The sequence below is a fragment of the Notothenia coriiceps genome, unplaced genomic scaffold (genome assembly GCF_000735185.1).
Source record: "Notothenia coriiceps isolate Sejong01 unplaced genomic scaffold, NC01 NC01_scaffold00028799, whole genome shotgun sequence".
Taxonomy (NCBI): Eukaryota; Metazoa; Chordata; class Actinopteri; order Perciformes; family Nototheniidae; genus Notothenia; species Notothenia coriiceps.
In genome coordinates, this window is record NW_011361500.1 from 390,402 (window position 1) to 405,889 (window position 15,488).

At 43.0% G+C, this 15,488-nt stretch overlaps 1 protein-coding gene across 7 annotated transcripts in view; it reads right to left on the reverse strand.

The window, feature by feature from the left end:
* Positions 1-15,488, reverse strand: part of dlg3 (discs, large homolog 3 (Drosophila)) — a 71,113-nt gene that overhangs the window by 17,292 nt on the left and 38,333 nt on the right. For 4 of the 7 annotated variants that reach the window (XM_010786127.1, XM_010786123.1, XM_010786129.1 and 1 more), the window contains 7 exons: positions 10,506-10,559; positions 9,969-10,019; positions 8,713-8,837; positions 8,236-8,405; positions 7,773-7,909; positions 6,859-7,003; positions 5,303-5,465 (listed from right to left, as the gene is read on the reverse strand). In XM_010786127.1, coding sequence (XP_010784429.1) covers positions 5,303-5,465; positions 6,859-7,003; positions 7,773-7,909; positions 8,236-8,405; positions 8,713-8,837; positions 9,969-10,019; positions 10,506-10,559 — 845 coding nt within the window. Of the gene's footprint in view, positions 1-236; positions 435-5,302; positions 5,466-6,858; positions 7,004-7,772; positions 7,910-8,235; positions 8,406-8,712; positions 8,838-9,968; positions 10,020-10,505; positions 10,560-15,488 lie in introns of those variants that run through there. The other 3 variants (XM_010786124.1, XM_010786128.1, XM_010786130.1) reach the window with 2 other exon arrangements.

Consider the following 15,488-nt stretch of genomic DNA (forward strand, 5'->3'; position numbering starts at 1 on the left):
GAAATATTCTATCAGATTGTACTCACACATCTTAAACATGCCTGCTTTTTCTAAAGCCTTTTAGATCTTTTTGTACCTGAGATGAAAAGCTGAAAAAAGAAACCTGTCAAGTATCAAATGCCTTTAAATGTGCAAAAAACAACTGCCTTTCCTTCAAAAAAGTCTGAAAATAACCACGCTCCCCATCCACAGCTTTTCATCCCGTCTCGATGAGGCACACAGATCTCCATGGTTACCTTATGATCCCGAAACGGTGCTTGCTTCTGAAAGAGCATTTCCTAACAGTGCGTTGGGGCAGGCTCCTCACCAGCGACATGGAGGATGAGATGTTGACTGTGAACATGGTGGCTATGGCACATCGCTCTTACTCCTGGCCCCCTCTGCCTGTCTGACCCTCCACTGAGAGAGGGGCTCCAGTTTTAGAAGCTCTTGTGTTCGGGGCTCGTGTTCCCTATCTTGTGTGCTGTGATGGGAAGCAGCTCCTCTTTGGGCTGTCACAAACGCTCTCCCCCCCCATCATCACCAGCAAGGCGAGACCTAACGCTTAACCCTAACACTCCCATAAAAAATCATCTTTGTTCAATTTTCTTCAAGAAGAGGCCAAACCCCCCCTCCCACACATCTGGAATAACCAAGACTGCATAACAACAAGAGCTTTGGATGTGTCGAACTGGAGGTTATCCAAGTTTCATCTCCTTTCACACTAGAATGTCCCCTCCTCAAATCCTCCAATACAGTACACCAGCATTCCAGTGTGTCAGCCTCGGCCCTCTGGAGAATAGGCAGAAAGATTCCCAGAAGCGCTCAGCTCATTTGTCAGAGTGTAAACAAACATGAACTGACTTTCACGATGTTCTGGCCTTTGATTTGACGCCCCCATAATCTGTGACCTGGCTGCACGCTGGAAGCATGATTCCCTCATGGGAAATATTGTGCAGACTGCTGTGGAATATTTTAAAAGTGTTAGGCCAGCAACCTCCTTTATTTGTACAGTTGGTGCAGCATGCATGAGTGTGTGTTTCTGCGTGTACAGTCAGTCCATAGGATGTGAATCGCCTGGATAATCTCACGCTAAATGGGAGTGAATTCCTACAGTTTTAATGTCCTCGCTCCCTATCACAAGACCTGCCTCCCCCTCCCTTTCCCCTTTGCCTTTTCATCCTTGCCAGGAATGTAAACAGTTACCGAGCGGTAAAAGCCCTTTCTCTATGCCCAGCCATTTCTCCTGCGACTCTTTTCTCTAATTCAAAACCTACTCCCCCTCCCACCGCTATATTTTCCCTGTCTACTTCAGGGTTTTGGCCGAGGCGGTTGCAGCTAGATCCTGAAGCTGTGAATGGAGATCTGGGCTGCGGGGTTCAGCGGGTCACGCTGCCCGGGACTCAGCACAGTAATTGGCTCTGCTTGGCTGATTAATGGTGGACACTGCAGATGGACGCCATTTTCCACAGACAGACACTACCTCTCGCGGCACTTTATCTCTCCCTTTCCCCCACAAATGGATTACATCAGCTTATGTATAGAGGCGTATACTGTTAAAATTTAAATAATGCTTTGTCACTGTCTTCCTTTTCACTGCTGAAATGTCCCCCATAGATGTTTGGTCACTGCCTCTTCGTCATGGCCGACTATTTTCTTCTCCTTTGACAGGGAAAAATGTATTCACTGCTAAGGTGATAGACAGTCAAAGATATTTCACGCCTCTCACTGTGACTAAGAATAAAACTGGAGGGATGAATGATTAACACCTAAGACGAGTACTCGGCTGAATCCCGCTGTGATTTATTTTATTTCAAACTCCCCTTTTTTGCTTTTGCAGCTTTTAAGAAGCTCTTAGCATTTCTAATTATTGATGCTTGAATTTTTGTGCAGATCAGTCAAAGGTCTTGTGTTTTTGCATGAGACACACATAGTTACTGATTAGCTCACCTGCTGCTGCAGTCCACAGGCTTTTGCATTTACGTAAGCTGTATATGAACAAAGCAGCCTTAGAAGCATTGTTGTGTGTACGCAAGGCTGTGATGGTGCACACTGTCACCACGGCACACAGTATGTTTACACTACGCATGCATATTTAAACAGAGGTTTTATCTCGTATAAAGTCCACTGTGGACAGAGACAAGGATGTACAGTACTGACTTATCTCCAGAAGAAAGGGGCAATATCAGATGGAGAAGGGGGAGGATGTGTCTGCGATGACACCACTGAGGGGGATGTGCAGATGGGCAGAGGGCCGATACAAGCTCTGACTCATTCCTCACAACCAGCCTACTCCACTTCTGCGGAAGCCTGTGCTTACTACAGCTTCCATCGAAAATAACCCCTACTGGCTGGAGCCAATGGGGAAGCTGCAGGGGCGGGAGGGAGGGGTCTGCTATTTGTCTGTCTGATTTGATTGTGATTCAGCTGATTGCTAGCCATGATGTTCTTCGGGACACTTTTTTCTGATTATGCAGCGGACATAAGACACAAACCCACTAAGACAAACAGGTGAATACATGGCCACAGTATGTGAGCCGCTCTCATTGCAGGAAGAATACCAGCATGTATGTGTCAGTGTCATAATTGTGGGTTCAATTAAAGCTAAGGATGCGGCGATACCGATATTAAAATAGATGGATCAGGTGTTAATTTGATTTTGATTTGATTCAGTTTATATTTTATTTACTGGAATTAAATTGACTCGTTGCTTGCTATATTTTTAAGGTTTACATTCGAATAACAATTCTTGTTAATTTTTTTATTTTGAGATTGTTTACCAAGTTGCTTGTGTTCCATTTATCATTTTTAATAATATATATAGGAAGTACATTTAAATCCATGTAATTATGTGTCAACTTTGTTTTACAAAGATAGGAAAGCAATGTCAAAAAGCCAAGCCTGATTTCGTGATACATATCAAGTATTTCAGTTATTTACACAGTGAAGCATTCTGCTTATGAATTAAACACTGTGATCGGCCAGGTCTTGAGCAATACAAGACACACAGGTATTGATCCAGACTAAAAAAGTCGGATCAGAATACCCTACTCAGATTGTGTGTATCTGCGTGTGGGCTCGCATGTGTCACTCAGCACATCGTGAGCAAATGTCTCGGTGTACACAGTATGTGTGTGTGATCGGCGCTGGCAGCGCTGGTGATGAGACGGGTAAGACCTGAGTGCATGGCCTGGTTTTCCCAGTGTGCAGATGAATCATGACAGCTGCAGGACAGTCTGCTGCTACTGGTCCGCTGGCTCGCACCGGATCAGGCTCTTACTCCCCCATTACATTTATGGTAACAGCACGGCTCTGTGTTTATATTTACATTCATAGAGCAGCAGGCAAAACATTCCAACGCTGCAAAGAAGAATATTTATGCTGGGTGGCCCCGGTCAGCCCTCTCATCCTCCTGTACTGCCCTTTCTTATGCAGAACAACAACCTGACTTGAGCTACAACCACACCAACATCTCTCTTTCACATTCACTCACACACACACACACACACACACACGCGCGATATGCATGGCATTTACTGTATGGCACACAATATAAGCTACATTCAACACAAACACATAACATAGAAAGCAATGGTTCACACACTGAAACACCAGAGCATTCGTCCATGAGGTGAAGCAGGGTAGGAAAGACGGTGAATACAAAGGAAAACAAATAAATGAAACTAAAGCGAGGCTTTTTGCACATTTGGTTATTCCAAACACATTGCCATAAGTATCACGTATATTATTGTCCTCATGAAAGTAGCTTGGCCCGAGATGGAGGCTTGGTTTTGTCGAAGCCTCCTGACAGATGGAATCGAGCAGCTTGTGGGAGCGTGAAGCCCTTTCAGCTGCACTCCTGTGGAGATGTGTTTGTGAGGAGCAGGTACAGCTCCATTTTAAACTGCTTTAAACAGGGCCGTAATGCTTTAGAATCATAAATGTGAGCAGATTAATAGCTAAATGTATGGACAAATAATGACTGTGGGGCTACACCTTTGAAATTGTGAAAAGTAGAGCAAAAAAACAAACACACAAAGGGTGAGAAATAATAAGCTAATTTTTATAAAACGAAAATTAGCTTTTGTAGTATTTTGTTTTTCATTGGAAACATAAAAAGCGGCAACATACTAAAAGTGACAACATACAAAGCAGTTAGGTAGACATAAGGTGAGGAGACATGTACATGCAAACACACAAACAGAAAGCTAAAAGAAGTCCATTGCCATCTTTCTCCTCCTCCTTCTTGTGTAGTTTGTACACAAAGTAAGGCAGTAGTCCCTGTCTGGCCCTACTCCGGTCTGTTGCCAGATCCAGTTGCTAAGCTATACAGAGGAGGGTTAGCTAAGCAAGGCGTGATGGACTAGGTTAGTACCTGCCAGAGAAGGGGAGTGGACCTTGGCACAAGGGAGCAGGGGAAGGACAGAAGCCTCTGTAGAGGGCCTGGGGCACCTTGATGTCCCCAGGTTTGTGGATGACACTGTAAATAGGTTCAGCCCTGCTGTGGGGTACAGGAATCACAGTGAACGGAACAAGTGTAGGACACATACAAAGCACACATACCAACAAACAAGCGACAAATGCACATACAAGTCATGTAGACAGCTTGTACAAGGACATTACAGGGCCACGTAACGGACACTCATCGGGTAACACATTCACTCCACAACACGCAGACACGCATAAACGCCTGCATGCAGTCACGCACACACCGGGGGGAATACAGCCCCCTGCCCCGAGCTGTGTGTTAAGATGACTCAAGGCCTTGTGGGGCACTCCAATCAAGCCTCTATGAATGCTACTTCTGATCCAGTACTTGGATAGGAGGTCAAAGGTTAAAACACAGTCATAACAAGTACAAGAAGTGACAAGAAGCCTCTCTGCAAAGTATTTGGTCAGCACACAGCCACCACACACTGTCACAGCTAAAATACAGTATGCACCACCAGGACCCTTATAAGCTAAAACATATTTTGTCCATGAAACACTTCACAAGAGCGATTTAAATTGCTGTACGTTCATGTATTGTTCAAAATTATCCACATCACCTTACACAACACCTCTATAAAAAGCAACAAAACGGAGGAAAAGAGAAACCCATGCAAACCTACAAATAATATATATATGTAATGTAGTGTTGTGCAATTCAGTTCCACAGAAATGATTTTCACTACTGACTACAACCGCATAATGGCATTGAGTTGATATCCACCACCAATGCAATTCTATGCATTACAACCGTTCATATGGACACTCATGGAGCCTGTGTGAGGGTAACATAAGAGAGGAGAGTCATTCATGGAGGAACCGGTCTGTAACATACCTTGTGAAGTCTTCCTCCCCCAGCATGTGGCGGGGAACAGGCGAGTACCTGGACGGGGTGACCTGGGGCGGCGGGTACACTGGCTTGGGCTCCATGGCCCCCATGTAGTTGTGGCCGACGTGGTTGTCTACCATGGTGGGGAAGGCTGGAGGGAGGGCCATGCCAGTAGAGAGAAAGACAGAGTGAGTACAACACACGCAACACCGAGCACTGAGCAACTGTAAAGCAAGATTTCATAACAAGGGTTTTTCAAAGTATGAGACTGTGGGCCTCCCCCCTGACAAAGCTTTGAAAAATACTCCCCTCCTCTCCCTGAGATTACTACTTGCTTAGCTTCATTCAATTCTTGGACGCCTGTGGGATCTTGATTTATGTTTTCTGATCTGATTGATTGACAACAATTGAGCCAAAATATCCTATTATTGATGTTGGATATAGCTTTATAAAAAGTCACATACATACATCTGTCCTGAGGCCTTTATCAGCATTTATTGATAGTGCACAAGAAAATAGTTTGCACACAACTATGGCAGTTACAGCAGATTAAAGGTCAAAGTCTCTCTGTAAGCTCTACTGTACATGATCAAACAGTTTGAACGATCATTTTAACACTTGCCTTGAGTTTCTCTTCCAAATAAGTTTGCCCAATCTGTGGGTGTGTTTGTTTCCAAATCTTCACAATTGAGTTGGTTGGAACAATGATTATTATTAGCAAGAGGAATCGTGGCCAAAACTACAAAAATAGGACCCAGCTTGTACAAAGCCAGAATTTCCCTTTAAAGAACCAAAATGACGTTTAGGAAATGGCCTTTTATTCCCGCAGCAGAGCTTATTCAGTAATCTAGACTTGATGTTGTTTTAAATCTCCTTAGCCTCTTTTCTAAAAAAAAAGTGTAGTCTTTCGGCATGCACACAAAGACAGATCACAAGCATAAAAACACTCTTTTCCCCTGAATCTACGTTTTGGATGGAGGCAGCTGAGCATGTTAACAACAAGGGCTTCAAATCCAGATCAGCTGACCACGGGTTATACGGTCAGAGCGGGGTTAAGTCTGCATAAGAGGTTGGCTTAAACCCTGCAAACATTCAGAACATACAAAAAGCATTCAATAGCCCGCTCTTATACTAAATCGCTGTACTGAGAACATTTGAGAAGCTGCAGCTCAAGATCGTGGGCTCTCATGAGCAGGTGGGATGTGAGAAACTATCCTCACTCAGTGGGAGGCAGAGAGCTGCGCTCGTTGTTGCTGTGGGTAGGATTGTGTGTGTGTGTGTGTGTGTCACTATGTGGGTGTCTGGGCATAGCAGTATTGGGGAGAGAACAGTGATCCAACTCTAAAATTCAACATCTCCGATAAAGATAAAAAAGATTTCCTAGTGCAAAACGCTCCTACTGTACCTTGACTTAGAAATCACCCTTTACTTTCAATCAAAGGCTTTATATAAATAAACCTGTTCTAGTTTTGGAGCTGGCTGCTTATAAAATACAGTTTTTGCATTTGGACTGTGTTAACTCTGCATCCTGACTGGAGCAACAGGAAGAGGTAGATACGTACTGCTTGAGTAGTCTGGGGGGGCGTACATGTCGTTGAGGTGCACAGGTCCCGGCTTAGCCACCTTGAGGTAAACCATGTCGGAGGTGTTCTTCAGCGCAGCCACGGCCTCCTCATGACGCACGTCTTGTAGCACAATGTTGTTCACCTGAGTTTGTCAAGAAAAGAGAAGAGGGGTGAAAAAAAATTCCTTGTATCAACACTTGAACACCTCGTGTCTTTGCTTTAGTGTGACAACATCACGCATCACAGCAGCCATCACACCAGCCAACACAATAATGAATCATAGCTGTGAGGTATTGTGAGATTTCGGTACATTCAAACAGCAGAGAGGAAGGTTGGTGTGCCGCGCGGCGCTAACAGAGGTCAAAGCAGTAAGTAGGGGTTCTTAAGATGTGCTGAATTTCACCAGTTTCTCTTTTCAGATCCAATTCTCTGCAAACATACTGTCAGTCAAAAGTATTTTTTTAACACTTCATATATTACATCCGTTTTTAAGTTAAATATTCAACGACAAAAAAGTGATGTGCCCTTTGTAAACTACTCACAGTGCAGCATGTGTTAACTGACCATTGGATGTTTAATTTGTCATCTTAATATGAAAGTGATAGTCGTTTTATTACCCTTTCCAGCTAATTGCCCTTTACTGTCCCACCTTATTGCCCAAATGGTAGATTATTGATTATGCACAAAATCATAAAAGCTCATGTGGTTTGTACTAGTTAATGTAAAGTTCTTATGTCCCATAGACATTCAGTCATCAAACATGCCCGGCTAAAGCAATAAATGTTTGTTATCACTACTAGCAACAATAGCTGCTTTCCTTTCTAAGTCGCACTGAACTACATGAGTATCTAAAATGGGCAGATTGAGATTTGAACCCTCAGTATGTGTCCGTGTCAGAGGAAGGCTCTTACAGCTAGCAGGCGGTCTCCAGTCTGCAGTCGTCCATCTTTTTGGGCAGCTCCTCCTTCTATGATCTTGGTAATATAGATGCTGTTGTCTCCCGGGATATGTTGGTTTCCAATCCCTCCAGCGATGCTGAATCCAAGCCCTTTTGAGTAATAAACATTACATGTCACTTGTTAGACGCTTTTATCCAAAGCGACTTACATACTCAATACTGTGGGCAATCCCGTCAGGAGCAATTTGGGGTGAAGTGTTTTGCCCAGGGACACAACGACATGCTGACTGCAGTGGGGTTTGAACCTGTGACCCCCTGATCCGAACGCCAACGCTCAACCCACACACCTCCCAAACACAATCAGAAACTCAATACATGAAAAACCTCTGATTTAACACATTTTTTATATATTCCTTTGTTTCCAGATTGAATCTCTATTTCTATTGTAGTGTGTGTAGTGCGATGTGAAACCCGACCTTTGGGCCCTTTCAGCAGGTTGACCTCCAGGATCGTTTCGGGTGGAGCCTGCCTCCGTCGGACCAGCAGCCTCACCACTGGCCCCGCCTCCTTCAAGGCCTCCACTGCCCGACTGTGAACCACCTCGGACACGTCCACGTCGTTCACACGCAGCACGCAGTCATTCACCCTGTGGAGGGAAACCTTTTAATATGAATCCCACACACCCACCCTGTCAGTCAACAGAAGACAGGAGGGACCCTAGTATGGCCAATGTAATCAGAAACCTCCAACGCACATAAAAAAGCACTCCATATCATTATTTTTGCATGTTTCAGGCTTCAGTTTGTGAATGATAACTTTGAGGAAACACAAAGAGCCTGGGGGCAGAGGGCTGCAGAAAGTCTTCCTCCCCGCACAGCTCTGCTGCAGAGGAGCTTGAAAACAAGGAAAGGAGGTGAGGTGGAGGAAGGGAGGAAAGGAGGAAGGGAACTTACCCCAGCCTTCCATCCATAGCAGCTGCTCCTCCAGGGATAATCTTAGTGATGAAGATCCCCGGATCATCAGGAATGTGGGGATTGTCTATTCCTCCAGCAATGCTGAAGCCCAGGCCAGAGTTCCCCTGCACACAGGTTATGATTGGCATTTTCAGTATGGTACCATAAATGACAAACACACATACACTTAGATGTAAGTGATGGACTCAATGCGGGCTCAGGGTCAGTGCAATGTGGCTCTTAAGTGTATTAGTATCTCCGAGGAACACGACCCTTCATTCAAAATGTCACGCTTACTCTGTCAACCCACAGAGAGGCATCAGTGTTACGAATGCCCTGTGTCCACAGAAAAGTGGATTTATGATGTCACGTAAAGATGAGCTGAGAAGCGTGATACAGAGCGTCTCACTCACTGCAGGAGGCAGAAACCACAGCCTCCCTGTCTTCCCTGACCCTGAAATGACAGAGGACCCATTTGGATCCAGTGGGTCCGGGCGCACTGCTGCTTCTGACAGCCCTGGCCACAGAGACAGGCAGCAAACAAGACAGCTGAGAAAAGACTTCACTTTCTTTTTTTCTATAATTAATGAGCAACGATCCCAACAAATTAGGACAGAAGGAAGCTGAGGCCTCCCAGTGTGCTGCTCGGGAAGAGCACACTGGGCCTTACCACCCAATGTTACACACCCACAGACCTTTTAAAGTGTGACTTTGCATAGCTTATTTAAGCCCGCCGCATGCAGAAATGCCACTTAGAGAGGAAGGGGCAGAGAGACAGCGTGCATCTATCGTGGGATCGGAGGTGCATCTATATGTGGGTTGAGTAATGAGAGTGGAAACATATAGCTCTGCCACTACAAGCTGAACCGCCGCTGACAAGTGCAGCGATGCCTCCTGAACAATTGAACAGGAGAGCACTTTACATTTCTGGCGTCTACTTATGACATGTGCCTCAGGATTATGTGAAAAGCTATGCCTCACTGCCATTATTCTGTGCTCATACTCACATGAGGCGTTATAACTGCACTGATGTAACAGCCATTAGTTCACTAACACATAATATCACATACGATTCTCATACATGTACAGTCATTAAGAGTTTTCTATGGTTTTCATGTTCTTTAAGCCCAATATTTGATGACTGAGGTTCTTACTACCACCTAGTGGGGAGATATCCATACATCATGCAGGAAATACATTATAGAGAAGAGTGTGTATTGTGGAACGAAATGTAAAAAGCAACTGGTAAAACTCACCCGCTCTAAAATGATCTCTTCGTATTTGTACATCCCATCACTGCCATTTACCTGTCAAAACAAAAAGCACTATGGTTAGTTACGTGAGACTGAATTACGGCATATTTTAAAAATAGATTAACAAAAAAAGAGAAGCATGCAAATGTTTCAGCTAAATCCTTCACACTATAATCCCTGGAGAATAGGGTTGTGATCAAAATATACTGAAGATACATTCACTAGATTATATCACTTACTAAAAATAGCACGTTTCAATTCCTGATATGCTGCATTCAAATGTGGCTTTATTTCCTAAAATGCACATGCAGTGTGATACTACATGTACATGTGCAGCTGCAGAGTGCACATTCACCACAAACAGGCGGGGTCAATAGGATAATGGATGACAGTCCACATGGCAAACAGCATGTTGCTAGCAGGAGGATGGCTTTTCACATACAAATACACACACACACACACACACACTCATGCGCCGACACAGAGGGAGTGTGAATGAGCCAGATATATACTGTACAGAGAGAGAGAACAGATACTTACATAAGGGCCTGCATCTAGTGAGTCTGCGTTGACGATGATGGGGGGAGGGTTGGCCTGTGAATATGAAGAGATACACATTATCTCAGTGTGTGAGGCTGGCAGCGCACAGACGTAATGCGGTACACACACTATCACTGGGGAGCAAAGTGAATGGATGCCATGGGAACAGTCGGTGAATCTCCTTGGGGAGGAGAGAGTGTGTGTGTGTGTGTGTGTCTGTGTCTGTGTGTGTGTGTGTGTGTGTGTGTGTGTGTGTGTGTGTGGGGATGTTGGAAAGGTGTGTGGACTGAGAATGAGGACTGGGGCAGAGAGACCGCTGCTTATTAACCGACACAGCCGGACGTCCTGCGGTCACCTGATAAAAGAAACCAGCTTGTGGTTTCAGCCGGTGGGACAATACGTTTATCCCACATCCTCTTCCCTTTTCACACACACACAAATATCACCATGTAGTATCACATACAAAATGCATGAATTCATGGCTCGGTAACCAATAATTTAGCATCACAGGCTACATGTAATACTGTAGGAATACTACGGAGACCAAAGGAATGTGCAAATGTTCTTTTTCTGTTCTATAATTAAGGGGGTTATTTCGTATAAGTGAAGCTGAGATGATTAGTTGATTTATTGATTAGATACCTGACAGAGGCTTATTCAACAACAATTTTGACATTATGTGATAATCCATTAGTTATTTAAGCCATTTATCAGGCAAAAAAAGTATAAGTTAATGATCAGCATATTGTAGATGAAATACTGTTGATGTTTGGAACATTGGCTGGAAATGATTCACTATTCTCGGTTTTCTCATTTGTAGCCTAAGCAGTTAACACATAATCATCAAGCGTTAAATGCATACGAATAGTTTTTTTCAATAAAAATAAAAAGATACAATAATAATCAATGCATCCAATAAATAAAAAATGCGAAACGTGGTGTTTTAACTTCTGAAATGTAAAGATTTGTCATGTTCTCAATGTAATATCGTTGCAAATTAAACATGATTTTTGAATGTTGGTTCAAAAACGACAACATCATAATGATTTTTGGGAAAGCGTCTTCTATTGTGTTTCAGTAAAAGTTTAAATAAACGTTTTCTTGTCCTTTTTGCTATCGTTAGACCCCCCTCTTCGGCACTTTTTTTTTTAATGGAAAACACTAAATACTCTTTCTTTTTGTTATTCTTTGGGTCCCTGAAAAGAGTAAAGTGCTGATGACCTATTAGCAATATTAATGTGCAACATTATCAGCTTCTTAAAATCCAGTTGAAACCAACGACAAGTGCTGCATATTAAGTTTCACAGTTCAATTAACTCCCCAGCTCTGCTCCATTGTGCCACCTGGTGTCTCTTTTTTCAGTTTGAGGCCAGAAGAAGAAGAAGAAGCGGAGGAGCTGCCAGAGTGGAAACAAAGAGGAGTGAAGAGGAGACGCTGGGTGGTTTAGGAGCAGCTTGATGGCCATCTTCTAGTTCAGCACACTGGCTGTCTACTTTTTATTGATTTGATTGAGCTGCGTGGGTGAGGGGATGCTGACGGCGCTGCTTGGGGATCTTACACTTCCTCAGGTCAGACACTGAAGAGAAAATCACTAGCTGCCTATCTTACCCATACCCTCCCCCACCTCCCCTAATCTCACCCTCCCTTGCTCTGTCTTAATAAATGCAGATACTGTGTCCAAGCAGCTGATTGTGATCTTCCTCCTGATTCATCACACACTGGAAACCACTTATTAACTGTGCTGTTCTGCCATTTACTCTCTGCCATTATATCTGTAAAGAGTTGACAGTGGCACGTATACAATATTATATATACGCAGATGTAGAGCTAGGCAAAAATGTATATTTTGACACATATACTGTGTAAGATTCAATATTATGTGGGATTCAGTTATGGGAATTTCACAATATACACCGAACAAAAATATAAATGCAACACTTTTGTTTTTGCTCCCATTTTTCATGAGATGAACTCAAAGATCTAAAACATTTTCTACATACACAAAATAACCATTTCTCTCAAATATTGTTCACAAATCTGAAAAAATCTGTGATAGTGAGCACTTCTCCTTTGCCGAGATAATCCATCCCACCTCACAGGTGTGGCATATCAAGGTGCTGATTAGACAGCATGATTATTGCACAGGTGTGCCTTAGGCTGGCCACAATAAAAGGCCACTCTGAAACATGCATTTTTGCTTTATTGGGGGGGGTCTGGGGGGGTCAGAAAACCAGTCAGTATCTGGTGTGAGGATTAGGATTAGGGTTAGGGTTAGGGTAATGTTGTGAATCGAGTGGCCTGTGTTCATCGTCCATATCATACGCCTGCCCATACCATAACCCCACCACCACCATGGGCCACTTGATTTTTTCAGATTTGTGAACAATATTTGAGAGAAATGGTTATTTTGTGTATGTAGAAAATGTTTTAGATCTTTGAGTTCATCTCATGAAAAATGGGAGCAAAAACAAAAGCGTTGCGTTTATATTTTTGTTAAGTGTATGTTAGATTTTATGAGCATAAAAGCTTCATTATAACTTGGTGTAAGAAGGTATGTGTTCTATCTCAATATAATAAAGAAAGAATTAAGGTGCTTGATCACATGCAGATCATTTGAAAAGTGTTTCTTAAGCTCAATGAACCACACCTTGTTTTATAAGGACATTATGGTATTTGTTTTAAAATATCACAACAATTACAATTATTGTATAGTGAGCACTATAGACATAATACTCTATAATCATATTCATCATTTCATATTGTGATACTGATATCCTTTTTTTTTATTAATTCAAATACCGTTCGTGGTTCAAGTAAAATTGATGAAATGTAATGGCTTTTTTTGGGCAAATACAGCAAATTAGTCATCTGAAAAATCAAGCTATTTTCTTACATTGATCATATAAAAATCTTGCTCATTAAATGGCGTATTTTACTGAGTCCTGAGATATTAAATTAATATCTTAGCACATCTAAGATTATACTCCCTGAGCAGTATTTAAAAAGCACTAGAAAAGCAACTAGAAAGTTGTCAATCATGTTGCACGAGACTGCAACACAAGACAGATCTTGAAACACGCTCTACAAAAGATCTGATCCTTTGATCAAAGTCACTCTTCGCCTCACAAGCTGTGTGCAGGTGTCAATTCATTTCTCCTATTCTTCACACTTCTCATTGAGTGAGTTCCCTGGTAATGAAGGTTGCTCTCCAGATAAATGGGAGCTCCAGATTTGACCCGCTCCACTCGTGGTGATGTGCTATGACTCTAGACAGGCTGTCCCCCCCCCCCCCCCCCTCCCAGTCAGCAAAATTCAGCCCTCTGTTGTAATCTGCATAAGGACTAACAGATGCTCATGTCTGTGTGCTTGTGTTGCACATTTCTCATGAATGCTTTGCGCTTTTTTTGTTGTTGTTGCCCTTCTTCATCTTAGACCCCTCCGCATTACTTATGCCCTAAATCCTGTCGAGGGTTTAATCGTAGAAACATCTGTATTACGAGTGTGAGGTCCACAGCAGCCATTTTAGTGACGGTCTATTGTGGATAAAAACCAAAGCAAATACAGCTAAATATGATGAAACACAGCCTGAGGGCCACACAGGGGAATACATCGGCTACTACTGTCCCTCGGGGACGGACAGACAAAGCTACTGAATCCGCCTCTGAGACCACATTATGACAAAACACACCTGTTATAGTATAATGCCAGCAGCGCTTAACATAAGTATCATGGTGGACCAATGCGGCCCAATGGGATCACTGAACCTACGAGTCCATCTGAAATACAATAAACCCATCAGTCGGAGAAAACAGCAGTATTATCCCGTCCTGGGATTGCTGCGTAATCCCTCTATCTGAATCTCGCATAACAAGCAAACAGGAAGGAATAATGGAAGATAATCTCAACATAAGTAATCTCAACATGAGTTTGTTTAACATTTTGTAATTTACTCAGGTTACTCGGATTAAGATGGATTAACCCTCCCTCCTTGGGATTGTTGGTAGCCTGCTTTTACCTCGACGCTAACCTGCTGCCCAGAGGAGGAAGACGGCAAATTAAAAATGTGACCACTATGGATGTTTATGATGTAAACCTGCACTAGGGTCTGTCTGTGCTATGGCAAGTCCTTAGAGTATGTGCAAGCGACCAGCATTAACGTAAATGTGTATGTTGGTTGTAGATCACAGCTGTGAAGACAAAATAACTCTTATAGATTGTTGAAAACCCATAGGGGGATGGGAATGTCTGTCAGTGTGTTGCAGGTGAATGTGGGTCAGATAACTGGAGAGATGTAATAGGTGAAGCAGGAAAAATGTTACAGATGTGGTTCAGTGCCAGAATTGCAGATTTGAGCCTGGAGGATTGAGTCAGACTTAAAGTGGACCTATCATGCTATATTTGAAAAATATATTGTAGGGCCATACCTATATAAAACATGTCTGTGAAGTTTTTTTTTTCAAAATACCAAACAGATCACCAGTTGTAGCCATGCCTCAAACCCCTCTTTTGCAGCCCTGTTAGAGAAACGCAGATCTTGGGCCCTTAGCTTGAAAAAAAAAGAAAGAAGAGGAGGCGGAGCTAATGCCTGATCAGAATTCTACCGGAGATAAAGTTAAATTTGGTTGCGATAAAACGCCATCCTGTTTAAACCACGTCAAGGATTATTTCTGAAATAGTATGGAGCTCAAATGCTTTTTAATGTAAACAAAGACGAGATTACGTCCAAAACACGTCAGGCATTGTTTCTGATAGCAACTTTCTGTGGGTCCGCCGACATCACAGCGGATGGAAAACGTCACAGCGGATGCAAATCTGTATCCGCTCGTTGTACACCCGTTTTTAAAAATGTGGGTACGGAGGGAAAGAGAGAGGGTTTTATTTTCTGACGCTGCGTGAGTTCCCCGACACACCGGGGACACATATGTATGTATAAAAGACATCACAAAGTGCATTTTGCATGATAGGTCCTCTTTAAGTTAAAAA